This window comes from Poromitra crassiceps (assembly GCF_964638095.1).
Source record: "Poromitra crassiceps genome assembly, chromosome: 8".
Taxonomy (NCBI): Eukaryota; Metazoa; Chordata; class Actinopteri; order Beryciformes; family Melamphaidae; genus Poromitra; species Poromitra crassiceps.
The window spans coordinates 46195108-46222744 of NC_139629.1; the positions used below are offsets into that span (position 1 = coordinate 46195108).

General features: G+C 44.0%; 5 protein-coding genes across 5 annotated transcripts in view; 3 read left to right on the top strand and 2 right to left on the bottom strand.

Moving 5' to 3' along the window:
* The window catches only part of kcnd3 (potassium voltage-gated channel, Shal-related subfamily, member 3), a gene marked incomplete at its 3' end in the record, with an annotated part of 164463 nt that extends 164237 nt beyond the window's left edge, over positions 1-226 (top strand). The window contains exon 7 of the mRNA XM_083640948.1: positions 52-226. Within this exon, the coding sequence (XP_083497074.1) occupies positions 52-226 (175 nt within the window). The remainder of the gene's footprint in view (positions 1-51) is intronic.
* Positions 227-2985: 2759 nt separating this feature from the next.
* Positions 2986-6191, bottom strand: LOC310780765 (D(2) dopamine receptor-like; the record flags this gene model as incomplete). Its single annotated transcript, XM_083641269.1, has 3 exons — positions 2986-2991; positions 4350-4487; positions 5133-6191. 3 exons carry the CDS (start codon positions 6189-6191, stop codon positions 2986-2988), a joined length of 1203 nt encoding a protein of 400 aa, XP_083497395.1.
* Positions 6192-8129: 1938 nt separating this feature from the next.
* ddx20 (DEAD (Asp-Glu-Ala-Asp) box polypeptide 20) lies at positions 8130-16703 on the bottom strand (the record flags this gene model as incomplete). Its single annotated transcript, XM_083642399.1, has 11 exons — positions 8130-9616; positions 11492-11593; positions 13297-13402; positions 13525-13607; positions 13774-13832; positions 14064-14202; positions 14562-14704; positions 15602-15716; positions 15834-16002; positions 16333-16427; positions 16508-16703. 11 exons carry the CDS (start codon positions 16701-16703, stop codon positions 8382-8384), a joined length of 2442 nt encoding a protein of 813 aa, XP_083498525.1. The 3' UTR covers positions 8130-8381.
* A 403-nt stretch (positions 16704-17106) lies between these two features.
* LOC310781190 (uncharacterized protein) lies at positions 17107-20430 on the top strand. Its single transcript, XM_083641744.1, has 3 exons — positions 17107-17222; positions 17454-17586; positions 18250-20430. Exons 1-3 carry the CDS (start codon positions 17155-17157, stop codon positions 19444-19446), a joined length of 1398 nt encoding a protein of 465 aa, XP_083497870.1. The 5' UTR covers positions 17107-17154; the 3' UTR covers positions 19447-20430.
* A 462-nt stretch (positions 20431-20892) lies between these two features.
* Positions 20893-24793, top strand: LOC310781529 (uncharacterized protein). The gene is made up of 4 exons (XM_083642175.1): positions 20893-21030; positions 22127-22259; positions 23250-23318; positions 23493-24793. The coding sequence occupies exons 1-4, from the start codon at positions 20963-20965 to the stop codon at positions 24459-24461; spliced, it is 1239 nt and encodes a 412-aa protein (XP_083498301.1). The 5' UTR covers positions 20893-20962; the 3' UTR covers positions 24462-24793.
* The last annotated feature ends 2844 nt before the right edge of the window (positions 24794-27637 follow it).

Below are 27637 nucleotides of genomic sequence, written 5' to 3' on the forward strand. Positions count from 1 at the left end.
ACATCCTCATGCCTTGATCCTCTTCCTCTGTCTCCGTCTGTCTCTGCCTAGCCGCTCCAGTCTGAACATGCGCGTCGATGAGCCAGCGTCCCTCAACTGCCAGAGCGGCCAGTTCACCACGGCCATCATCAGCATCCCCACACCGCCAGCAACCACTCCCGACGGTGACGCCCACCCGCCTGCAGGCCACGCCCTCCAGAACATTGTGAAGGTGTCCGCACTGTGAAGGCCGGGGAGCGGGCGCGTCGCACAGAAAGACGGATAAAGACTCATTGACACAGACTGAGGGACCAGAGGAGGACTGGGAATGATGCAGGAGAAGGCACTCCTAGTCTGGCCATGGTGGAGCCTGCCCTCTGCTGGTCATGTACTGTAATGACATGGACTCCCTGTAGAGACGGAGGATCGCTTTTAGATACAGTCTATTTGTGTGTGTGGCTGGCATGTGTGCGTGCGTGTGTGTGTGTGTCTGTGTGAGGCAAATATGTCTCGTGAGTCATTTTAGATGAGGGTGTGTGAGAGTGTGCCTCCAAAGTATCAGACATGAGTTCCCAGACTAAGTCACGTGTCACTGTGCACAACGCACCTTTTTATGATTTCAGCCTCAGTTTGACTCCTCTTTCTTGCAGGAGATACAAGGAGAAAGAAAGGAGAAATCAAAACAAAAGAAAGAAGAACGCTACATTATCAAAAACATGTTCCCACTGATTTGACATGCCCTGATGTTTTGTGTCATTTTGGTCCACTTAACCTATTGCGAGATAAATATGCCACCATTCCTTTTCAGGTTCAATATTTCACTGAAGTGAAGAAATTCTTAAAAAGATGAAACATGGTAGGTGTGTCTGTGTCTGAGCTACTAGTGAGTTTCATATTTGTGTATGTATGTATGTAACTTAGGAGGTGTGAGTGCGCGCGTGTGTGTCTAAGTTAATTGAAAACTCGTGTTTCAATTCTTCTGGAAGTCTCTATGGCTCGATATATGGTATATTTGACTAGCTGCCACTCTGAAGGGTTCATTGTACACATTTCTGTCCAAAATTCTCAGCAGCTACAAGCCTTTGACACAATATGTGCCTGTTTTGTTTGAGCGAAAAGAGATTTCTTTCTGTTTTGTAGTTCTTTTCCGTCGCTGAAATTCTCCTCCTTTCTTCCTTCCCTCTCGGCTCTTTAGCCCAACGGACCTCAAATAACTCAATTCTCTAACAAAGCAACCAAAAAGAACACAAAGGTACATTCTCAACCACAAACCACCACAGTTAATTAAAAAGCACAAGGCATTTGCTGAGAATTTCCGACACGGATCTGTCCTGAGCCTGGGTTCTTTGTGAATATTGTTAATAGAATATTTTGTAATATTTGGCCATCGTTTGGCAGAACCAGTGAAGCTGTCCTCTCATTCTCTCTCTCTCTTTCTCTATCTGTCCCTCTGTCTTTTACTCACTCTTCTCTCTGCCTTTTTATCTCTCTTCTCTCTGGACCCTACCTTACGCCCGGTGCCAGGACAAGGGCAAGCGTTGTCATTGCTAGTTTCTAGCACTCCCTTTTTTCTTTTTAATTAGCACTGGGGGTCGCTGAAACGCGTCCTTTGATGTACTACTGACCCATTGGTCATTAAAAGAGGGACATTTTGAGTGCTAGAAACTAGCAAATGACAACGCTTGCCCTTGCCCTCGCACCGGGCGTTAGATAAGGCCATCTGCCTTTTTCTCTCTTGTTGTTGTCCTGTTGTATCCCTACCTCCTGTGTGAACAACAATATGCTTTCAGTAGTCATTATAGTTGTCAACGTTTTTCTCCCCAAAAAACTCAGCGGGCATTTTTCAAAGTTATGGAGTATGTGTACTCTATGTGGTTAGAAAACTTGTTGGTGTTTGTACTTTTTGTCCCTCCTAGGTGTTTTCAAAGAATTGGATTCCTTTTTGTGTGTTTTTTTTTATATACTTTTATTTTCTGGAGAACTTGAAGCGGGGACGCGCAGAGACATGGAGGACACTGGATGAGCCGTCCATAGATCTCTGCCATCACCAAGTACACATGCTGTTCTGTCTGTACTCTAAAACCATGTTATCTCTAGTATTACCTCTCGTTTAAGCCCCACCACTAACTGTTGGAACTAGTATGGACCCACGACCGAAGCTCGTTAGTTGATGCCTCTCAGTTGGTCCGTTTCGTCTTGAACACCATTCTGAGTCCAGCAGCTCCACCGGCAGGAGCTAGACTGTGTTTGGTTAGACTGGGACCACCGACAGGGTTTCGCCCCCAAAGCAGGGAACAACTTCAGTCCTAGCGCACAAAGCACCCACCTCTACTACCCGGCATAGATCAAAACAGTGTTGATATAGAGCACAGAAAAGACCTCAAGGCCCATTCCACTCTGCTGCTGTTGTGCCGTAGTTTCTATCCGATTTCTGAGGTCCGTACCGACCCAAAAGAAAGCCAAAACTATTCTAAATCCCTCAAAAGAAGTTTGGAAATGTGTGTTTGGTCGATCATATATCTCTGTTGTTACTCAGCATTCAATCTCATCTCATTGGAAAGTGTGTTCATTTCCCTTTACAATGAGGCCCCATTTGTATTGATCGTGCATTTGTGGGATGAGCTGATAATGGGGTTATGCTGTGATTGATTATGCTGATTATGTGTGTTGGTCCCAAGTGAAATGTCAAACATTTCCCTGCCAATGTCAAACAGCCGAGGATACAGTAACAACAGAGATATGATCGACCAAACGCACATTTCCAAACTTTTAGTGAGTTGGAACAGGAGATCTTGTACCTCTGGTATTACTAGTAGTGACCTAGCGTATTGCTGGTAATTTAGTACTCGACACAGTGATGAGAGCTGCCTAGACCCAGTATTAGCGTTTAGTGAAACTGTACGCAAATGTACCTCGAGTCAAAAGAAAACAAGCACAGACAGGCAGAGCTTTTCTCAGTGTCAACTCGAAAGAAGGGTTATAGACATTGACTTCATATTCACAGCATCAAGTCTGTACACACGAACAAAAGGTATGACACATGGCAGAAGTGAGGTTCCCTGCTATTTCAGATTTAGTTGAATGGACAATGATGGGAACAAAATATTCTTCTCCTGCTTCCCTGTTTCAAAGAAGATGGAGGTCAGTTTGCGTCAGCCACAGTTCAAATGATTATGTCAACATCTCTCCACTCGAAGTGTCAAATGATTGCGTTTTTATTTACAAACAACAAAAACAGAGGTCTGTGATTGTGTTTGTCTCTCTCTCTCTGTTGCATACTCTCCTCTGAATGTCTGGGCTCAGTCCGTTTCCCTCTCACTCTTTGCTTTGCCCTCCTCTGCCACCTGTCGTTGTTGAGACTACTGCTGTGCGTATCTTGTCAGGTGTTGGATATTATTTATGACCTTGTCTTGTGTCCCGACTGTGAAACGCCTGATAAAAACATCTATATCTGCCACAAATACAAAACCTGTGGGCTCTGTTCTTCACACACCTCTGACTTTTCTGTGTGTGTGTGTGTGTGCGTGTGTGTGTGTGAGAGAGAGAGAGAGAGAGTGTGAGAGCAGAAGCATGCAGGACCTACTTGGGCTTGTCTTGGTCTTGTGCCTATTGTGACTTGGTCTCGGCCACTATCGAACAAAACGTGTGGACTCAGTTCTCTTTTCGCCAGAACGGGCCGGCCAAAGAAATGTCTCAGGAGCTTACTGACTGACTGACTGACTGACTGACTGACTGACTGACTGACGATTGTTGAAACACGCATGCGTGAGTGTTGAGCAGCAGTCCAGGTCCGGCTTAACTAGGCTTGCCTACTCTTATTCTGCTTGAATTGATTTCCCCCAGCATGATTGTTTTTTAAAGATGCACAACATGTTTCCCCCACCACCTGATCTCCAATACAATGATTGGCTAGTCACATGCAGTCCAGATCTAGTCACATGCAGTCCAGATCTAGTCACATGCAGTCCAGATCTAGCCTACTTCTTCATTCATCCAGAGAAAAATAATAAACTCCTTGATGATCACTTTTGCATTAGAAGGGCGGGGTGTATTGCTTATTTCTGTTTTGTACTTCTTGAATGGGACTCGATTTGTCCAGGACTTTGTCTGGGTCTCGACCTATTTTTGGACTTGGTCTTGACTCGAACGCGACTGTATCTATGGTCTTGGACTTGACATCGACTCAATTATAATGGTTTTGATTACAGCACTGCAAGCATATGTGTTCAAGCATACAGATTTGCATGTCAAGTTAGAGGGGTTTTTACAATTCCCACAATTACAGTCAGTCGGAGCAGCAGTCCATGTGACCAAGTGTTCATTCCAAGCAGGTGCCTGTCAGCACGGAGCCATCAGGCCTTCAGTCTTACTGGACAGCCACGGATGGAGGAGAGGATCTGACTGAGCGCGGTACGGAACTGTCGCGTCACCATGGTGTAGATGAGCGGGTCCACCGCCGCCGGCACGCAGGTCAGCACCATGGCTGATGTCTCCAGCTCCATCAGAAACTGGGGGAAGAAAGAGAGAGTGGGGGGGGGGGGGGGGCACTGGTAGGTAGTGTCAACCCGTGGTGGTTTGTGGCATCTCAGTGGCTATTCAGTGGCAGCCTGTGGTGATTTTATCATCTACATTTTGTGAAATGCTTAGGCCTATAAAATTTGTTTTACTTGGTCAATCCAAGCAATTCAGCTATATTTAGAATTGGGAGAGACCATATTCCATTTCAATAAAAAATAAAAACATTTAAAACTATTTTTTTCAATCCATTTAATTTTTGTTTTGGTCGGAGTGAAAATAGATCTCTCCTGATTCTAAATATAGCTGAATTGCTTGGTTTGACCAAGTAAAGCTATTTTTAGAAGCATTTTATGAAATGTTGATGGAAAAATCAATGGTGAAAATGTATAAAATCCCTTGGTTCGTATGCAGAAGAGGGCGTGACTTTGGCACTCTATTGCCACTAGCTGTCACTGATGTGCCACTGAGATGCCACAAACTTCCACGAGGTGACACTACCTGCCAGTGCCATTAGGTGTCTCTCCAATTTCCCTGCATGAGAACTGCCAGGCATTATTGTCGCCTACTTTATTAGCTTACATTTATGAAAAAGTATTTCTTTCATAGTAAAATGTTGTATTACACATAAAACTCACTCTGTCAGTTTTGTGCCACGAGATGATCAGCAGAGTAACCACCACCATGGGCATCCAGAACAGCGTGAAGGCGATGATGATATACCCGAAGCGCTGGGCCAGTTTGCCCTCCATGCGTTTCTTCCCCCGCTCCCTGGCGCAGGGCGTCAGGAGACACACGGCCCCCACGATATCTGGAGGTCGGCCCGGGACGCTTCCCGCAGAAGTGTCCGCACAGGAGGTACTGGCTTCGGCCACCAGGAGCACCGTGCGCCGGGGAGGCTGCGGGCTGCCCAGGAGAGAGGGGAGTGCGCGCAGCGGCGCTGTCCCGGGTGCTGAAGCAGGGAGCCAGCTGCACACGTGTCCCGCCACTGTCGCCCTCAGCTGGATTCCGTGGTCGAACACTTTTTTTCTGTGCTGCCTCACAACTTTAAAAATCCGCACGTAGTGAATAACAATCATAGTCAGCGACAGTCCCCACACCAGCACCAAAACGTACGCTCCAAACGGAACTGCGCACCGAGGATGCTCTTCACGGCGCCCCCCGATGTGTCCACGGCAGTGCGTGTAAAACAGAGCCTGTTCGGACAGGGCGAGTGAGACCGCGGCCAAGACGAACCCGCACGCCCAGATGGACAGGATCCAAAGACGAACGCGCGCTTTCCTCCTCTCGGTTTGGAACGGGAAGGCGATGGACTGGAAGCGCTCCACGCTGATGCTGACCAGCGTGAGCAGCTGCACGCAGCTGCAGAGGGCATAGGTGCACTGCTGCAGGGCGCACAGAGACACCGGCGACACCCGACTGTCCGTCTCATGGTCATGAAGGAAAGAGAAGAGCAGCAGCGGGGTGTCCACGGAACACTTCAGGAGGTCACTGGCGGCCAGGCTGACGAGCAGCGCGTTATCGCAGGTCTGGAGCCGCTTGGTTCTGTACACAACCCAACACACCAACAAGTTCCCAGGTAAACCCAGGACAAAGGTGGAACCCAGCACGACGCAGTTGAACACAAGGAACACCGTGTCCACCTGGGTCTCGTTGTTGTGCGCAATTGTTTCGTTCCAAAAAGTGTCCAGATCCATCATTTCTTCACCCGTGGTTCATGGCTCCTGGTGAAGCCTTCGCGTTTTGTTCAATCTGCCTCTCTGGGAGACTGGCTGACAGTCACGACACGTCATTCTGTTCTGTTTGAGTGTGTGCATAAAAAGATAACCATTCACCTGCGTGGGTGAGGATGAATACGACCGGTAGCAACTAGTGATCCTGGTATGCATGCATTCATCCCATTTTGTGCAATTCATAACCATAACCGTAACCTTTTCAAAAGAAGAGCTGAATGTCTGAGAAACGTTGGGGAAACTTTGCCTGGATGTCTAGAACTAGACTACTAGCCTATGACGGCACAGATTGGCCCAATTAGGGGTTGAAGTGGCCCATGGTTTAAATTGATTTATTCAAGGGTGTCTTCCAATTGTGCTCCCCAGTGCTGAGTGGGGGAATGGGAGGTAGTGGTTGATTAGCCTGTAATCAAGAGCATGTGGCATGTTGTTTATGTCTGACCTTGCTGTGCCCTTTCCTCATGAGGTGGTTGCTGAAATTACAGTTCTGTCCCTTTCTTCACCTTCCCTTCTAGAGACACTGTTAGATGAATAGTGCTGTAGTGTGTTAACACTTTAGAGTGCCACGGCCCTTGGGCAAAAGGTTGCTTGCTGTGCCACATAGGCCGCAATGCATTTTAAAACAGTCATATAATTTCTTTAATAATTACTATGTAAACACTGAACACGCACAAATAACGATGAGACTCTCTTCTATCACCTGCAAAAAAAAGTTTATTGATCCCATTTTCCGTTCTTTAGTTATGAGCCGGAGAAGATAGCTTGATTGAACCAAAAACAGCCCTTTTTTTCTACGAGCTGAGATAATGAGCCTTTTGTGAAATTAAACATTTCAAGCACATCACTGACTCTGAAGCTAATTTTCTGATGTCTGGGTCTGTCTGGGTGAAGTGTATGCTGCTCTGCGTGCCCCCCCCCCTCCCCTCAACTGCACACGCCTCCTCCTGGGTGTGTCTGGTGGCTCTCTGCTGAGTTTGCTGTGCACACACAGTGAAGGGTGCGCGACATCCAGCTTTTTGGTTCCGCGTGTGTTTGTCACGGGCTCCCATGCTTCCAGTTGAGAATAATAAGGCTGATTATGCAGATGTGCTGTCGCAGCGGACACGGAGGTGCTCAGTTGTGACAGCGGATGCAGCTGCTGCGGGCACAGCTGGCGTTTGGCTTCATGCATGTCGATGCATACGGACGGATGCGATGCAATTTCCTTTTTCCCCAGCGACTTCTTCTGTGTGTTTGGCTCCACTTTCTCTTATCAGGAGAGTGCTGTCGCCACCTAATGGGTTTGTAAAATAGGTTATAGACCTCCAATAGCTACAATATTGTAAGAGGCGATGTAAGAAGCTTAGATCGACACCCCCCCCCCTTCAAAAAAACAATTTGGACTTACTGACGCCATTTGGCGTCGCTGGCAGCCTACGGTAAATTTCTAATGACGCCATATGGTGTCGCTGGCACTCAATGTGTTAAAGGAACAAAAAAGGGCGAAGAATCAAGTAGTTTCACATTAAAGTGCAGAGAGTCAATCGGACGAATCAGCGTGACGTCACTCGCCACCCAGAAATGCGGAACCCCGCGGAAGTTATTCGTATGAGTTGTGCCAAACAAACGTTAATATCTCAAAAACTATACATCACATCGATTATATTTTGACATTCTGAGTGAGAGCAGAAGTAGCCAAAGAGTTTGATGTATAATATATGCATGTCGTGTTAAAGTTGTGTGAACTGTCGGCAGTTTTTAAAAGTTAACTGGCTAGAGTCAGACACTCAAGCCTCACGCCACTTGGGCTCCATTGCCACCCAGTGACGCGGTTTGTTTACCAAAATGCCACGCGGCTGATCCCTCGTATACACCCTGTATGTGCTGAGCCAGGAGAGACCAGTATTTAAACAAAATGCATGATTTATTAGAAGGATAATTGGTCATTATACAGGACATGTTTTCAATGAAGCAGACTTTTTAAGCACTAAACATCATCAGTGACAATCGTCAATCAAGTCAATCATCAGAAAGACTTGAGGAATAACTTCAGCTCAAAAGTGCAAAACTTATTAGCGATATTGAGACAAATTCCTGGGCTCGCCTTGCGCACACCGAGTTCTTGTTAGACAGACAACATGAATGGAAATGTCAGTAGACGGTCCTATCGACCAGTCAGTGTTTCAGCATTTCCTCGATGTAGACGGCATTCATACGATACGCTGCCATCCAGTTTTGGGCTACACTATAGTAGCCATGGTAACCGTGCCCTTGATGAGGGGGCATGGAGGCGTAGTAATGATCCCAGGCTCTGTAGTAGGCTCTCCAGTAACTTTCAGTACTCCATTCCTCTTCCTCCTCCTCCTCCTCTTCCTCCTCCTCTGCTTTGATCATTTCCTGCCTTTGCCTCTTTCGCTCCTTCCCTATCTTTTTGCTCTCTCTGCCAGTCTCTCCATCCGCCTCCCTCCATTCATCTCTACCAGTATGTGCAGGAACCCTCTGGTTGGTCTGCTTGCTCTGATTAATGCCTGCTGAATATTCTCTGTTGTCTGGCTGGGAGACAGCGCTGTCCTTTGGTGCACAGGTTGTCTGGGGAGACATTTTGGACGTAGGAGTATGACCTTTGGTTCTAGGGAGACCTGCCGTTGGTTTGGCCACAATGGATTTCTGTCTAGCTTCAGTCTGAGGCTGGGTGACGGCGACCGCTCTGTGTTCGCCTACTCTAGTCTGATCCGAGCCTCCCAGTGTCTCCGCATGGTTCTCCTCCTCGTCAGAGTAGGAGCTTGAAGAACCAGAAGTTGACCTCGGACGTGAGAGGTCGGGGTTTCGCCGTTCACGGTTTTGCATCAGTGTGACAGCGAGACCTCCGTCGTCGTGGAGTGTGAGGATCTCTCGATGTTCCTGCTGGAGACCATCATCCTCTCCTTGACCTTTGAACTGCCTGATGACCTCTACCGATCGGCCCAACCCTTTGGTGATGAAGTCGTGGAAGTCCAGCTCTGCCTCCTCAAAGGTCAGAAACACTGAGCTCTGACTCTTGAAGGAGCTGAGGGGTGAGATCTTCGGCAGAGCCTCCTGCAGCTCTTTACGAGAGGCCACTGGATCAGCTGCTGCCAGAGGAGTGGCAAGGGGCACATCCCTTGTGGGAGATACCTTTTTAGGATGCCTGTCACCCTTCACCTCCAGCCTGGGTGTAGGGTGGCTCTTCCCTTGCTGGCTTGGTCTGCTGTCCTCTGGGTAAGCAGGGTTGGGTTCCTGTTCCCTGGAGGAGGAAGCAGCAGGGACTTCAGTCTTGACCCGTCTCTTCTTCTCTGTCCTGGAGAAGAGCGGGGGAGCGGTGCCTGGGCCGGCGGCTTCAACGCTGACGTCCCAGTCGCAGGTTTCCTCCATCAACCCAGGCTCTATGGGGGCTGAGAGGATAGAAGACAATGTTTAGATGACAGAGTACTTTATTTATCCCTGCAGGGAAATTCTGGCATCACAGCAGCAGTAACATCAATGACAACATAACATATCAAAAACACACAAAGCAGTAGGTAGAAATTTGCTAAGTGGGTGGGTGGCAGTGTCTGTCACGATTGTGATGTCATCAGTGATGTCACTTGAGCAATTGTGATGTCAGCAGTGATGTCATTTGAGCAATTGTAATGTCATCAGTGATGTCATCAGTGAGTGAACTGTGATTTAGTATGAGCCGATGGCGCACAGTTGCAGTGCACCATGGTGCCTAGGTGGGTGGGCGGGTGATGTCTGTCTGTCTGTCTGTCTGTCTGTCACGATTTTGGGAGCACGCGATGCACCAAGCCCCAAGCAAACATGTGGACTAGGGAAGCAACTATCAATTATTTTCAGACCCTGATGAAGACCTCGCAACACGTTGGTCATTTTAATACATATTGCCATGTAAAGTAAAGGCATTATAATTTTGCACAAATCCTACAGTTTTGGATCGTTTTTGAAGGAGACTTGCATTTTAAATTTGATTGAGATACTCCACCCATGCATGAGCCCTTCACAAGATGGCATAAATTATTCTTTTCATTTTCGATTAAGCCATTGATAACTTCTTTGATTAATCATTACATTACATTAACTCATTGAGTGCCAGCCACTTTTGGAGAACGGAAGCTCCCAGTGCCAGAGTTTCAGAGCGTTTTCAGTGATTTCTCGAGGCCCACAGAATATTGTGTGATATTACTATGTAAACACCGAACACGCACAAAGAACGAGGAGACTCTCTTCTATCATCTGCAAAAAAAAGTTTATTGATCCCATTTTCCGTTCTTTAGTTATGAGCCGGAGAAGATAGGCTGTTTTGAGCAAAAAGACAGTTTTCAAATTAGAAGCTGAGTTATTCCGCCTTTTGTGAAATGCAGCATTTCAAGCACATTCACTGACGCTAGCTAATATTTTCTGATGTAGTGACGTGGTGTAGTTCTGTGGAGCCTGCGTGCCCCACCCCCCTCTCCCCGCCTCAGCTGCAAACTCCTCCCCACACGCACCCAGTCTATTTTCGGAGCCTCCGTTTTTGCGCCGGGCGGCTCCCGGCCGTCTCCCAGCGCGACAAGGAAATGCCAAACGGGACTGCAGGGATAGGTTTGCCCGTTCGGCGTCGGGTGCTGCCTTTCTGGCGGGTAATTGTGTGGAGAAACTATATGCAGACAGACAGACAGAGGCAGAGGAGCTCAGTTGTGTGCGCGGATTGACTGATGTTCGCAGCCCGACGTCAGCTGCAGACAGAGCAATCTATATGGCTCTGGCTGCAGCATGCATCGGCTTCTCTTTGATCACGGCTTTTTGCTGCAGTTTGCGGGACCTTTCTGTAATCTGGAGAGCACTGTCGCCACCTAATGAGTCCGTAAAATAGGTTATACACCTTCAATAGCTCCAATATTTGTACAGGAGATGCCTGATGCTTTGATCCACGTCCCACCGTCAAAAAACGCAATTGACGAACATGTTCGTCCTTGGCACTCTACGTTACTAAACCAATTGACGAACATGTTCGTCCATGGCACTCAATGAGTTAATCACTTGCTCATTTAGTCTATAAAATGTCAAAAAGCAATCAAATGCCTATCAAATCTAAAAAAGCAAGCAAATCTTCATATTTGTGTAGCTGATGTAACTGGCATTTTCTTTTCCGATATTATTACATTATATTAGACTATTATATTAGACTATTTTACATCATTTATCAATTGGCAAAATTCGAATCGATTAATTTTCTGTTGATCGACGAATCGAAGGTGAAGCACTTCATCAGTCATGTGGACAGGACTCACATGGCAACGGAGACAAAGTCAGGTTGCACTTCTGAGCGATGGCCATCATCTTGTTCTCCTCCTCGCCATGGCAACAGTAGGTCACTGCCAGCCCCTGAGTGCCTGCCAACAAAGCACACTCCTTATCAGCAGCCACTCATAAGAACACTCAGCCATTCACTCATAAGGGGCAAGAAGGGTGTGCTGGGTGGGCACACACACCCCCACACACACACAGGCACAATGTTCAAGCTAGATTTGAATGATATCTCGTTTCCCAGGCAACACACACTTTTAAGTCAAGACAATTATGATAATTCAATTGAGATGATTAGGAACCTATTGACCTTGCTAGTTGGGACAAACCTGCCAACACTCAAAGCGGCTAAGAGCTAATTTTCCAAGAGCCGTTTAATGCGGGCAGAAAGAGCAGACGATGCTTCTTGGTCGAGCAAATCAACTGTAATTTAGGACCAAATCACAAGTAGGAGAAAGTGTTTTCAGTAATGACACGAGGAGAAAGACCATGATGTTGACTGTTTCATGTGGCAACAGTGAGTTTTTCCCATCAATATTTTTGAAAACAACATTCCACTTTTGCAATGTCACCATTAGCCAAAACAAAACAACAAAGATATTTGAAGAGGTGTCGAAAAAACAATCCTCAACTGAGTCAGTGGAGGAAAAGAGATGAGCCTGAAGTCTCTCTCTCACACACAGTCTCCTAGAGGCACCAAGTGAAGCACTTTCTCCTCACTTTCAGCTTTTCTAAAGTAAGTACAACATGTGGTGAGGCTAGTAAAGCTTTTAGCTTGTTTAAATTAGGGTTGTCAAAAGTATCGATAAGTATCAATACTAAAAATGTGAAACTGATACAATACGTTGTGTGTGTTCAATTATTTGTTGCGATAAGGAAGGGGGGACACCATCACAGTCACAAAAATGACGCAAGGCAAACAAAGCAAAGTACCGTAAATTCCGGACTATAAGCCGCACCTTTTTTCCCGTTTTTTGGCCTTTTTTTGCCCCTGCGGCTTATATAACGGTGCGGCTTATCTATGGATTTAAAAAAAAAAAAAAAATCTCTCTTTTTTAGCACTCTTTCTAACTATAAATCCACTTCTGTTTTAATTTCCTCTCTTGCCCTCTTTTCACCACACCGCGGACACTGTGTGCACTGTAAAAAACAACACAGGTGGTGTTGTGTTATGTTGTTTTGTTGAAATGTTAATAAATGGGAGCTTCCTCAAACAGCCATCTCTTTCCCGACAATCCCCTCTGTGCATGAACCCTTATGGTAATTAAACATTAAAACACAATAAAAAAAAAAAAAAAATACCATTAAAACACCCGCGGCTTATAGTCCGGTGCGGCTTATATATGTAAAAAATAGTCAACTTTGCAGGTGCGGCTTATACACCGGTGCGCCTTATAGTCCGGAATTTACGGTACTACAACAGATTCCCCCGTTACCCTGAGTTTCCTCCCAACTCACTCCACGCCCACCCTCTCACCCCTAACATGACAGACAGACAGACAGACAGACAGATAGATAGATAGATAGATGTGTAGATAGACAGACAGACAGACAGACAGATAGATTTAAAAACACTGAACAAACATTGATGAAACTACCATTACGACCGACCCATTCCTCACAACCCCAAACTACGCAGGAATCCCATGACCATTACGGATGTAAACAATCAGCATTCAGACACACACAAAGGAATTAGATTGTGTAAATGTTGGACGTCAAACAACCGTAATTGCTGCTGACTCTGATGTCATGCTGCCATGGTAACCAAACCGTATCACAGACTGACCGAAGCGCCCCGCCCGTCCGATGCGGTGCATGTAGGTCTCCCAGTCCTGAGGCACATCCAGGTTTATCACCAGGTTCACTTTGTCTGCGTCGATGCCCCTGGAAGTCTGAGAGAGAGGATCAAAGTATAGAAGCTTGATAGTAAACAGCAGTGGCTGCTGGTGAAGTGCTTTTGATGCAACGCATTTAGTAAGTCCACTGAGGGTGATGCAAGATGTCTCTGCCTCACCAGATCAGTGGAGATCAGCACCCTGCACTGGTACTGCTTCAGTTTCGACATGGCCTCCAGTCTCTGGTCCTGACTCAGTCCACCTGCACACATCGTCACATCACATCAGATCACATCAATTTAAGACAGCCACAAATACAAAAGATACGCTGAAATTCCCACAAGTCTCATTTGACATAAATCAACCCAACTCATGGTACTAACTCCACCCTTACAGAAATACCACTGCTGCTCCAACCCCCTTCTAACCTGAGATACAGACAGCAGGTAGGCCTTTGGATGATAGGATGTCTGCTAGGTGCTGAGCCCTGTACACACACACACACACACACACACACACACACACACACACACACACACACACACAGATTTAGGAAGCGGTTTTCCAAAGTACAAATTAAATTTGTATAGTTCACATGCATGCACGAATTCAATAGCACACAAAAGAGCAGATTCCCAGTTAAAGATATGTTTGTTCTCAGATGATTATCAAGAGCATTGTCACTTATAGAAGGTATGCATTAAACCAACAGCGTCACCTTGTGTGCAGGTTGGAGAACACCAGCGCTTGGTTGAATGGGACTTTACTGAACAGCTCCAGTAAGAGCAGCACCTTCTCCTCGAAAACCTTGTGAGGCAAAGCATGGGATTTCACCAGCTTGTAGTACTGCTTCAAACCTGACAGGGGGCAGACAAGGACAGGCTAACCTTCATTCAGGCAGTGCTCGGCATATTCAGTCAGCATATTTTGAGGGTTTTCAGGGTTCGTTTTCCTAACAAACAACAAACAACTTCCACATACTGAAAATTGCCTGAGCTAGACAACCCGTCACAGTCAACATGATTCCTTATTTGGTTTTGTCTTATTGTCATTTCATTCAGAGTTGAGTATTTTCATATCAGCTTGCACGTTACATTACACTCTGCTTAATGTCATTTACCAGACGGCCACAGGAAGAAATGGAAGCGTTTAAAATGTGTATTCAGGTGGTAATAGTAATACTAGAATGACAGTCTGACTATTGAAATGCCCGTACCTTTGAGTCCTGGGTCATTGCGGTTGAGTCTGACAAAAGTGGGCTCTCTCATGTAGCGGGCAAGGTGCTGAGCAAGGGATTCTGGGTAGGTGGCAGAGAGCGCAAGCATCTGTTTGTTGGCGGGCAGAGAGGAGAAGATCCAGCTGCAGAAGACAAGCAGGGAAGGTGGCTGAACTCAAGCATACATGATTTGGACGGTGTGATTTTGTGTGTGTGTGTGTGTGTGTGTACATGATTTGGAGTGTGTGATTTTGTGTGTGTGTGTACATGATTTGGAGTGTGTGAGATACTTCATTGTTCTCTAAAGGGTGTCAAGGGCTTGAACCCAGGTCCTGCATTTGTAGAGCAGCCTTTCTACTCGCCGTGCCGTCCTGTTGCTCTATCATTTAACCTATTTTAGAAAACGGGTCCCTTATTAAATCAAGCGATCCGATTGGTTCATAGTCGTGTTACATTGAGCGTATACCACCGCTATGATGTCATTCCTTTGTACAATTCAGTATCACTCCATGTCAAGTGAAGGGCGTTCAAGCAGCACTCTGCAGACCAAGTTTGTAGTTATCAAATAGTAAGCAACTACCCTCAAAACGCCACTGAGTGACTGAAACACTATTGTGGCTTGTTAACATACAAGTCACGTTTCTTTCAACGGTATAATTTGTTTTCCAACTACCAAATTGACTAGCTAAACCAGAGATACCCTGTGGTGCTAGCTACTGTAAACTTACCTATGCTGCACAGCAACTTCTTCGCTCTATGTGCAGCCAGGAGGGACTATTTTATTTTGAACATGTATTATTTATGAATAAAAACTATTTAAATTGTGTGTATATTACTTTCATATTGCCATATTTGGTAACCGTTTTTATAAAAGCAATAGCTCACTTCAGGCCAGTGGTATATGGTCATCATCATTATATCACGCAGCGGCGAAACTTTAGTTGTGCCTGTGATATAATGAGCATATACCACAGCCTCGATCTTGTTGAAATATATCTGTCTGAATGTATGCATCGTTGTTCATTGTCTGTCCATCTTACTTGATCTGTTCCTGGAAACTGCCCTCCTCCAGTAGCTTGTCTGCCTCATCCAGAACAAATAGCCTGATGCTGGCTGTGGACAACATCCCCAGGTCAATAAGCTGCTTGATGCGACCTGCGGACATGACCAGGTACACAAGGAACACAGGTATAAAAGCCAGGTAACAGCATGGAGGTTTGATGAACACACAGGTGATGACTTCCCCCCATGGTTCCTCTATCAGTCGCTGACCTGGTGAGCCCACGGCGACGTGGCACTTCTTCAGATGGGGCTTGTCCTGGCTTACGGGACGGCCGCCAATGAACACATGGCACTCCAGGCCCTCCATGGCACTGCCGATGGCCATCACGACCGAGTGGATCTGCACCGCTATCTCACGTGTGGGAGCCAGCACTAGAACCTGGAGGTGAACAGAGGCAGGCTGGTATCAGGTAGGTATGTTGCCCACAGACAGGTCTTTAAGTGGGTCAAGAGTGTCTCTTGCACAAGGGTGAACTTTTGCCACCAAATAATTGATTGTAATTTCACTTTCCCCCTATTTCACTTGATTCATTGTTGGAAGATACAAGCTGCAAATGATCATTATTTCAACAAGAAAATGGCACTCATCACTGAGATTAAAAACATTGCAATGATTGTATATTAAAAATACATTTTGTTCACATTCTGGACCCCCCCCCCCCCCCCCCCCTTCCAAGGTTTTAAGATCCAGTGGACTGGACCAGCTCACCTGAGTTGTGGGATTCTCTATGATCAGAGAGTCCAATGCGATAGTGCAGAACACGCATGTCTTCCCAGTACCAGACTTGGCTTGTACTATCAAATCTGAAATAAACAGATAGGCGTTAGATAACGTGTGTAAACACTATGACAGACATGCACGCACACACACGCACAGGACGCACCGAGTCCGCAGCGGCCCAGCGGAATAGCTTTGAGCTGGATCGGGGAGGGTTTCTGGAAGCCGGAGGATGACAGCCCCTCCAGCACGGCCGGGGACAGCAGCAGCGAGCTGAACTCGATCCCCTCCGACAACAGCACATCGTCGGTCCGCTTGCGCGTTTCTATGTCGTGAGCAGCTCTCCTCACGGAGGCAGCCATGTTGACTGTGAGGAGGATGCCCCGGAAGATGTCGAGTTATTAAGGATCGTTTCCGCCTAGCCTAAACCCAATCAACTCTGAACTGAACCCTATTAAATTAACGATTACTACGTGTTGTCAGCATCATAGATATATAGTCAGCATAGGTTGTCGGGGCTGAACTCAGCCCGGTTAGGTTTAGATTGGTTAAAATTAGGGTAGATTAAACCAATCAGAATCAGACTAGAGTAGGGCGGGTCTTTCCAAGAAGGAAGTAGTCGCATTTTCGCGCATGCGTAGAACAAATGGTAACTCCGCTAATTCGAGTCACACAATTTGCACTGTTATGATATGAGAATAGCAATAAAGAGAGTGGGGGGGAAATAGTCGGTCAAGTTGAGCTCTCGGCCGTGTGTGTGTCTGGTGTTGGTGCATTTTGGAGAATTGTTCCTGCAAATAACGCATAAAGAAGATGTCTTGCTCTGCACTTCCCTGTAAAAACAGATCGGACCACAAACATGTTGGGCTCAACTTTTTTCGGTGAGTGAAATTCAATCATAATTTTATTTATAATGTTTTGCACTACAGTATTTACCAGGTATCTTGAGTCTGCGCTCACCATAGCCGGCTTGTTAACTTGCCAACTAGCTACCAGAACCTTGGGTGCAATTTTAACGCCGTCTGTATTTTTCAACCTGCTGGACCATAGTTTCAGATTGGTTTGTTATTATAACTCTTGTATTACTGTATTATCTCTTTATCTGTGTCAAGTTTTCCTCTAGGAGATCCAGCCAGGCTGGAGAAGTGGGTGCAGAACATGAGAAAACCCAACTGGACTCCTACCAGCTCTTCTCGTCTGTGCAGTGATCATTTTGACAGTCATCACTTCACCACTGACTCCAGGGTACAGAGACCTTTTTTTCATACCTCACAAATAATCAAGCAACTCATTGGTTTAAATTGATGAAGTATTGACCATAATACATTAATATACAATACATTACATAATACATGACTAAATACTTGATTAAGGTACATCTTGCTCTGTGCTGTGACTGTCACTGAAATTACTGACATGACACACCAATGAGTGAAGTTTAGTGTTCCCCTGATGCAAAAGGCCAAATGTAGATTTGACCAATCAAGCAACTTGCAGTTTGCCCCCTAGCTTTCACATTTCACTGCATTTAATGCAAAGACCCTTGAGAATTGCTACATTTGCCCCCCACATACTGTCTGTCTCTCCAAGTGAGACAGCAAAACATAGCATGATTGGTGGCAGTAAGCTTTGAGAACAGTTCAATATTCTTTTAATAGCACAAATAATTTAAAAACAAAAATCATTTTAATGTGGATGAACTGCATAATGTACATTCATACTCCAATTGTCTTGGTAGTACACAGTTAAATTTAAAGCCACATTCAAAAGTTGAATATCTACATAACCCAAACACACAAACCTCTTTTATGAATAATAATAATAATAATAATAATAATAATATCTATGCAATAATGTCCCCCCCCCCCCCCATTTATTGTTGTTTTCTTTTTCTCCCTCTTTTTTTAGGGAAATAGACGTCTGAAGGACACCGCTGTGCCTACCCTTTGGTTGCTACGTGTTAAGAGGGAGCCAAGTGGCCGTCGTATTTCTATTGTAAATAGCAATAAGGAGGTTGTGTGTGACGTTATCGGTTTGGATGGCAGCGTTCAACTAATGACTCTGAGTGGAACGATAGCAGCCACGTCAAGACGGCTGCTGCCTAACTGCTCTCTGACTGATCACTGCTACACCGTTTCAGAGACTCCAATTATTAAGGAGGAGGTACTTGACAGCCCTATTTCTGTCGTCAAGCAGGAGGTTGCAGATGCGGATGTGGACAATGGGCGTAGTGCCAATAGTCTTGCTGCCAATCAGAGCAATGTCACGACACACCCGCCTTTTGAAACCTGGCAAGAACCTCTCTTCGTCGAGGGAGGGAGAAACCAGACCAATGACGCACCTAAACAGGCCTTTGGTGTTGAAGATGTCGCGCGGGATGACAGTGCCCCGGCAGCAAATGTGTGTGATATTATTGGTTTGGATGGCAGCGTTCGGCGAATAATTCTGAGTGGAACAATGACGACCATGTCAGGACAGCTGCCGCCTAACTGCTCTCTGAGCGATCACTGCTACACTGTTTCCGAGACTCCAAGAACAGTTGAAAGGCAGGCTTCTACAGCAGAGGCAAAGCTATGTTTAGCAGAGGACAAGCTATGTGCCGTACAGAAAAAGCTATGTGCAGCTCGCAAAAAGATTCGGATTAAAAACCAGCAGACGAGGAGACTGAGGAGACGAGTTTCTTCCCTGAAAGGTGTAATAAAAGGGCTTACGCAGAAACTACTAATAGCAAATGAATGTGCGTCTCTTCTTGACAGTCTTGACGACGTTCCCCGAGAGATCTTTCAGAGAATACAAAAGAAGAAAAAGTCGATGTTTTCCGAAAACTTGAAGGAGTTCGCAACAACGCTGCACTGCTACTCTCCTAAGGCCTATAGCTACGTCCGAGAGAAGTTTCATTTGGCTTTGCCTCATCCTCAAAGCCAGTGCCGCCCTTCCTCACAGCAGGGAGCGGGCAAAGAAGGGGAGTCCACATCACCGCAGTCCACCCCAGCCGAACCAACAGACACGGACGTCCGGGACGCTGAGGGCGAGGCTGCTTCCCCAGATCTCTGCAGCAACGGATCACAAAACTCTTTGTGCAATGGATCACAAACTGATCACTGATCGGATAATTTTTTCGCATCACCGGTCGGAGGAAGCAGGGGCTAGTCTACGGCTCTCCCCAGATCAGCAGAGGGGATTGGCCAAGTACAGTTGGCGAGAAAATGGGAGAGGAATCCGGAGGCAAAAAAAAGTCTCACTTAAGGAGCTTATGAAGGAATAACATTGTATCCCTATGGTGTCCCCCTTCACACTTGACATGCATCCTGGGTGATTCAAATGTAATCTGATAGACCAACAACACATAAATGCATAAAATCCAGCTGTAAACGCCCCAAGATGCACTGAAGGTCCAGTCATCTATTTCTGGGGGTGCTCAGAGAGGAATTTGACCACATTAACAAATAGACACGTTCCGGATAAGAGCTGCATCTTAATGTCAGGTATGAAGAAGTCCATAGAGATTCTGTACAATCCCACAGATAGAACTGGAGGCAACCAGTAAGAAAGGGAAGGCATCATACACTATAATGACTCCCCAGTAAAAGTGTGGTGACATGTTGATCATCTGAAGCGGTCATAACTTTTCATGTGTTCTGACAAGTGACAACTAACACAACAGCTGTGTCTGTCACATAATTTGTTGATGTATAATTCTATCTGAATATGAGTTGAGTTGATGAGATGGGTGTTAAATTCATAGTTTTACATTTAAATAAAAGTGTGTCAGGGACAGTTTTTGGTAGCAAGTAGGCCATGGCCATTTTTTTCTTTTTTTTTCTTTACAGATTATGAAAGTGCAGATTGTAAGCTTTCAAATGATGTGTCATACATTGACATCTGAAAACTGTTAAAGAAGATATGCTTATTTGAATGTTCATATTCCTAAAGGCAACATTCAGAGAAAATCACCCTGTGAAAGTTGGTGAACAAGCTTGCTGTCCTGAACAAGCTTAAGTTTGCTAACAAATGACAAATATTTAATTTAATTTAATTTAGTGATCATAAAACTGTTGTTTGGTCAGTGTCAACATCTAAACTTGTGTAATATGAAGAAAATACATTTTTTAAGCTTTTATCTTGATTTGTGAAATTTCACGGTTGCCTACACCTTTCACCAGACTGTCACAATTACATTTACCATAATACAACTCATACTTTTATACTCTTAAAACGCAGACATGGTTTGTTGAAAATATATTTTGACAATTATAAATATTAATTAAATATGATATTTATGTCTGTGGATTGTCTAGGATTATTCTTGAAGCCTCTCTAATGTCAATAGTCAGTGGTTGGATTTGACCACTTAGGTTAATTAAGTAGCTTACGTATAAGCTATAAGAGAACCCATTTCTTTATATTAAATCGTAACGTTTTCTTTACTTTTATACTATGCTACTTTTATATAAGCATGAGGTGTATAAACCCTGATGTTACACCCTCCGGTACAGTAGGTGGCGACACTACCTATACAAGTTGATTGCGATCCGCCATTAAAATTAAAGAAGAAGAAACCGCTCACTCAACTTGATTTTTGAGGCGTGTTGATTCTTTTTGGAGAGTTGTTCCTGCAAATATGCCGTCTTGCAGTGCGGTTTTTTGCAAGAACAGACCGTGCAAGAATAGCACCGTCAATTTTTTTCGGTGAGTGAAATTCTAGCAGTCTATTATTTTATTTAGCGTCTGTGCTCGCCGAATCTGGGCAGATCACAACAAAAAGCACTTCCGGGTGCCACTGCAGCAGTTCGTATGAAATAAAAGCAAACAAACCTTAAAATCTAAAAAACTATACATCACATTCACATCGCTTATTTTGTGACTATGTGCAGAAGTAGCTCAATGGCCCGATGTTTAATCTGTATGTAGTCGTGTTAAAGTTGTCACTCTGAACTGTCGCAGTTTTAAAATGTGTGAATTTAGTACAAAGTGCAGCCTGCTACAGTGGGACAACCTCAAGGCTGGCTGGGGAAAACAAGAACCATAAACTGATTTCTCAAACAGCCCAAGATAAATTAAAGCTGAATTAAGGTGATAGAGGCCTAAAAGTGGTCACTCGTTTAAAGTTAAAAAGTGTCAAGCTTTAAAGTATGAAGAAGTAGTTACAGTTCCAAGAGGGCATGGTTTCACCATATATCATGTCAATGCTATATTAGGCCTAATTTTTGTGGTGTACACTAACACTGTATATGTGTCTAATATCCTTGTTTAGGCCTATTTTGAATCTAGACTATAATAAACATGATTTATGGGTGGGTTATTTGACAGTAATCACTTTTTGGCAGACAATCACTTGTTAGCAATGATGCATAATGACATCACAGCAGACATTCGAATATTTGTGGAAAACCTCAATAGAATATTCAAATTTGAAGGAAAAAATTATATTCAGGACAGCCCTAGTTGAGGTACCGCAAAACATTGCTTAAAGTGCCATAAGGCTGAATGGCCATACCACTGCACCGTGGTCTTCAAGGTGATTGTGCTTGTATGAGTCTGGACAGACATGGATGTAGACTGCAACTTGACTTGTTGGTGGAGGCATACAACCGCAAGGCGGTTATTTCTAGTTTATTATTACTATTACTATTATTATTACTACTACTACTACTACTTCTGTATTATTAGCTAAAATAAATTCATTATGACCTGTTGAACATTGAAGTAATTTAAGTTTTATTGTTTGTGAAGTAAGTCTGTGAAGGAGGTAACCTAACACGTATCACTTTACATACCTGTAAAGTTTTCCTTTTGGAGATCTAGACAGGCTGGACCGGTGGGTGCAGAATGTGAGAAGACTGTTCTTTACTCCTAACACGGACTCTCGTCTGTGCAGTGACCACTTTGAGAGTCATCACTTCACCACTGACTCCAGGGTGAGACCTTTTTTCATACCTCACAAAGAATCAAGCAACGTATTGGTTTAAATTGATGAAGTATTGACCATAATACAGCAATATCTATTACAATAAATTACATAGTACATTACTAAAGTACTGGTAAAAAGCAGACATTTAAATGAAAAACAATCTATTATTTTTAATAAGACTCAAAATAGACCTGTTAACTGTAAAGTGCCACACTGTTTGGATATATTGAGCTTTAAAATATAAAATGGTGATGTAGACGTGGTGTGGAATTTCAAAATAAAATAATAGAAATAATGTTTATTGCTTGCCGATTTATATCGGCTTTCGATGCTATTGGATCATTGATCATTGAATCGATGCATCAGTGCAGATCGATGTATCGCCCCACCCCTATAGAGTTTGTATCGTGACTTTGCTGTTGTAAGCATTATTGTTGCTGCTGTTGAATAGAAAACCAAATGCAAATCAAGTTTGTCCAAGTGGGTAGATAACTTTTCCAAGATGGCGGACTGCTCGCGATATTTTACCCCCATGATGGCGAAGGCATGACCCACCCATCTTTGCCTCTGGCTGACTTTTTTTTTTGAAATATCGATACAGTATTGCAGAAAAAATGTTGCAATATATTGCCGTATCGATTTTATTGCACAGCCTTATGCATAACTGATTCTCTAGCTGGAACCGATTGGGTACTGACACCCCCACATACTGTCTGTGAAAAACTGAATAGGAAAATTATTCTCCATGTGAGACAGCATGATTCTAAGGTGGCAGTAAGCTTTGAGAGCAGTTACATTTTCTTTGAATAGCAACAATAATTTTTAATCTGGACGAACTGCATACTATACATTCATACTCCAATTGTTTTGGTAGTACACTGTTAAATAACCACATTCAAAATACAAAGTTGAATATCTACATAACGTAATGGCACAGACCTTTTATGAATAACACCCACTTACTCTGCAATAATGTTATTTTTCTTTTCTTTTTTAGGGTAGGAGATCTCTGACGGACACCGCTGTGCCGACCCTTTGGTTGAAAACTATTAAGCCTAAGGAGGAGGTAAATGAAAGTAGATGAACTGCATTCATACTCCAATTGTCTTGGTAGTACACTGTTAAATTTAAAACCACATTCAAATACAAAGTTGAATATCTACATAACTTAAACGCACAAACCTCTTAGGAATAACACACACTTACTCTGCAATAATGTTTTTTTGTTTTTGTTTTTTAGGGGAGGAGCTGTCTGAAGGACACCGCTGTGCCTATTTGTTTGATAATTAAGGAGGGGGTAAATTGCAAAGAGGAGGTTGCAGATGGAGACATTGGGGGTGGTGGGTTAGTGTTACATTACATTGGGGGTGGTGCCAATAGACTTGCTGCCAATCTGAGCAATGACACGACACACCCGTCTTTTGAAAGCTGGCAAGAACCTCTCTTCCTCGAGGGAGGAAGAAACCAAACTGAAGACACACCTGAACAGGCCTTTGTTCAAGATGTTGTGCACGATGACGTTCCCCTGACAGCAAGTGTGTGTGATGATGCTGGATTGGACGGCAGCGTCAAACTCATAACTGTGGATGGAACAACTAGCAGCGTTCATCTCATAAATGCAACAACAGCAATCATGTCAAGACAGCTGCCACCTTACTGCGCTCTGCGCGATCACTGCTACACTCTTTCAGAGACTCCCAGAACACTTGAAAGTCCACCTACAGCAGAGGCAAAGCTATGTTTAGTAGAGAAAAGGCTATGTAAAGCTCGCAAAAAGCTGAAGATGAGAAACCAGCATATAAGAAGACTGAAGGCCAAAGTTTCTTCCTTGAAAGGTGTAATAAAAGGGCTTACGAAGAAACTTGTAGTGGCAACTGAATGTGCGTCAATTCTTGACAGTCTTGACGATGTTCCCCGAGAGATCTTTCAGAGAATACGAACGAAGAAAAAGTTTGTTTCCGAAAACTTGAAGCAATTCGCAACAACACTGCACTGCTACTCTCCTAAGGCCTATAGATACGTCAGAACAAAGTTTCACTTGGCTTTGCCTTGTCCTCAAACCTGGTGCCGGAAAGTGGGAAAAGAAGGGGAGTCCACACCGCACTCCACCCCAGCCAAACCAACAGACACGGACATCCAGCACGCTGAGGACGAGGCTGCTTCCGAAGATCTTTTGTGCAACGGATCACAAAACTCACTGATGGGATAATTTTTCGCATCAGCAAAAAAATAAAAAAAATAAGAGATGTTCTTTTTTCTTTCTTTCCCTTTTTGTATGATAGTGCTTCAGTTAACAACAACTGCATAACTGTGTACAGTGCTGCTTGCACTTGGACAGGAGGACTAAGTTTACATCAATGCAGTATGCTTACTTCATTCAATGTATACCAAAACGCATTAACATGTTAAGAAACATATTGCTTTTATGATTTCATTTTATCTACAGAAATGCATCAATCTTCAATCATAACACCCATATTGTTGTGTTGATTGCATGTCCACTCCTTCACTGCTCATGGGCAGCTGTTGACCCAGCAATCAAGGGAAGTCCAGACTTCAGGATGAACAGAATAACTGTCTCCACAATCTGGATCTAAGGATTTGGTTTTGGAGAATTAAAATTTAATGTCTCAAACTCTGCTGTTTTGGGTCCTTGAATGGGAATTTGGCCTGGAAAGTGCTTGAATTTGATGTCTTGAGGTGTGGGAACCCTGTGCTGGGTTATGTTCGCATCAAAAATCTGTTCGTGTTCTCAGCACAAACCGTCCCTCTTTGTTTTGAACACTGCAAAGAAAGAATCCCTCGCCTAATCTTCCCATCTACACTATCAAAATGGACCACCTCAGCCTCCATGGAAACTCTTCGTTTCCCTCCTGCCCTCCTGTCTCGGACCGGCTACACTGGCTGTCATGGGTCTGTTCTCAGTGGGGGATCACCCTTAACGTCCTGGTGGTTGTGGTGACAGTGAGGCACAGGCAGCTGAGGCAGCCGCTCGGGCTCAGCTACGCCCTGGTTCAACCTCGCCATTATGTGAGCTGAGGAGTGAAGAAGCAGTGTCTGCCCACCACTGTGACCAACGCCATGGGACACTTCAGCCCGGGACGCCTGGGCTGCGTGCTGGAGGGCTTCACCGTATCTTTGCTGAGTCAGTTCAGAGCCTGCCTTCACTTTTGCTTCACCCAAATAAATAGTTTGCATGTGAACATGTTCTTTTTTCAACTTGATTTCATTTGCATGTTTTTGCAAAGCTCAGTGGTGACACATTTTTCACAGAGTGGGCGTGCTCTGACATCATGCCATCCTCCCTCCCCCAGGTATAGCAAGTCTGTGTATATAGTGGCAGTAATTGCTGGTGAACGCTGTATAGTGGTGTGTTGTCCCATGGGTGCCATCCTGTTCCAGACCAGGTAGGTGTCACCCATGGGTGTCACCGAGCTGCTTCCTTTTACCTGGTCAAATCGATATGTGACACACCAGCTAGATCCTCATGTTGATCTGTCTGTCTTTCCCAGGCATGCAGTGGTCCCGTCCTGGGTGGTTGTTTGTGTGGAACACGCTGCCTGTTTGACTGGGAAAGATTTGCTGCAGTGCTCTTTATTTTTTCTGAAAGATACATGATTAGATCATAGGAGTGGTTGCATGTTTTCTTTACTTTTAACATTTTCTTTACTTTTAGATACCCCGATATTACACACTCCTGTACAGTAGGTGGCGGTACGCACCTATACATGGTTGCGATCCGCCACAATGCTATTTTTCCATCAACAATCTAAGTAACCACTGACATGGATATAGAAAAGGACGTTCTACAGCGACTGATTTAACACAAATGACAGATGACTGGCTAAGAGAAATTGACAAGAAGAAAATGACTGGGGCTGTCCTGCTAGATTTTACTGCAGCATTCGATGTAATTGATCATGAATTACTGCTGAAAAAACTTGCAAGTTATGGTTTCTCTCAGCCAGCATCATCATGGATAAGAAACTATTTAACAAATCGCTCACAGACAGTTTTCTTTAATGGTAGTTATTCACAAGCTAAATCAGTAAGATGTGGAGTGCCCCAAGGAAGTTGCCTGGGACCTTTGCTCTACACCATTTTCACTAATGATCTGCCTCTAGTACTAAATAACTCCTCCATCTCCATGTACGCAGATGATTCAACTATATACACATCGGCGCTCACAGAAAAATAATTAAATACTGTCCTTGACTCAGAACTGAAATCAGTGGTTGAATGGATAAAAAATAATAAACTTGTATTAAATACATCAAAAACAAATAGCATTGTATTTGGTTCAAGTCATGCCCTTGGTTCTAACCCGGTCTTGAAACTCTCAATAGACAATGTGACAATCAAGTCCAGGAGACAAAACTCCTTGGAATTATATTAGATAATAAATTACTTGGTCAAAACACATTGATAAACTTGTAGTTAAAATGGGTAATGGGATTTTTGTTGTTAAAAGATGTGCAAAGTTTCTGTCGCCTGTGATTCTCAAGCAGGTTATTCAAGCTATAATTTTGTCGTATCTTGATTATTGTCCAGTGGTGTGGTCTAATGCTGCAATGAACAAGCTAAGGAGACTGCAGATGGTACAAAATAAAGCAGCTAGGATTGCACTTCGTTGTGATCATAAAACAAATGTGTCAGCCATGCACAGCTCCTTGGCTTGGTCATTTGTAAAAAAATAGACTACTCTACTCACTTATGTTTATGTGGAATATTCTTGACACTAAAGACCCCTTATCTCTGTATGAAAATGTATCTCTAACTCATAACAGGCACACATACTCAACTAGACATGCTACTGCAGGAGGTTTTACACTTCCAGTAGTTAGAACAAATGCGATGAAAAGAACTGTCATGTTTAGAGGTATGCAGGAATGGAACACCCTTTCCACACATATTACACAAAAGAAAAGCAAAAAACATTTTAAATTCTTGGTAAAACAGCACTTACTACTGTGATAATGCTATGTATGTGTATGTATATGTATGTACATGTACATATATATATATATATGTGTATATGTATGTATATATATATATATAGAGCATATTGAAGCATGTACATAACTAATATATAATATATATGGTGATGGTAATAGTTATATGTATAATAATATATATTAAGATATGGTAATGGTATATATATAGGTATACATAGTATGTGATGTAGTTTTATGTATATTCTACACATCTCTAATGGTAGGCCTATGTAGGTAATTCTGATGTATGCAATATCTTGAAAGGTACGTATAAGGTATGTACGTATAAGGTATGTATGTAATATCCGAAATTGATGTATGCAATATCTTGAAAGGTACGTATAAGGTATGTACGTATAAGGTATGTATGTAATATCCGAAATTGTACCGT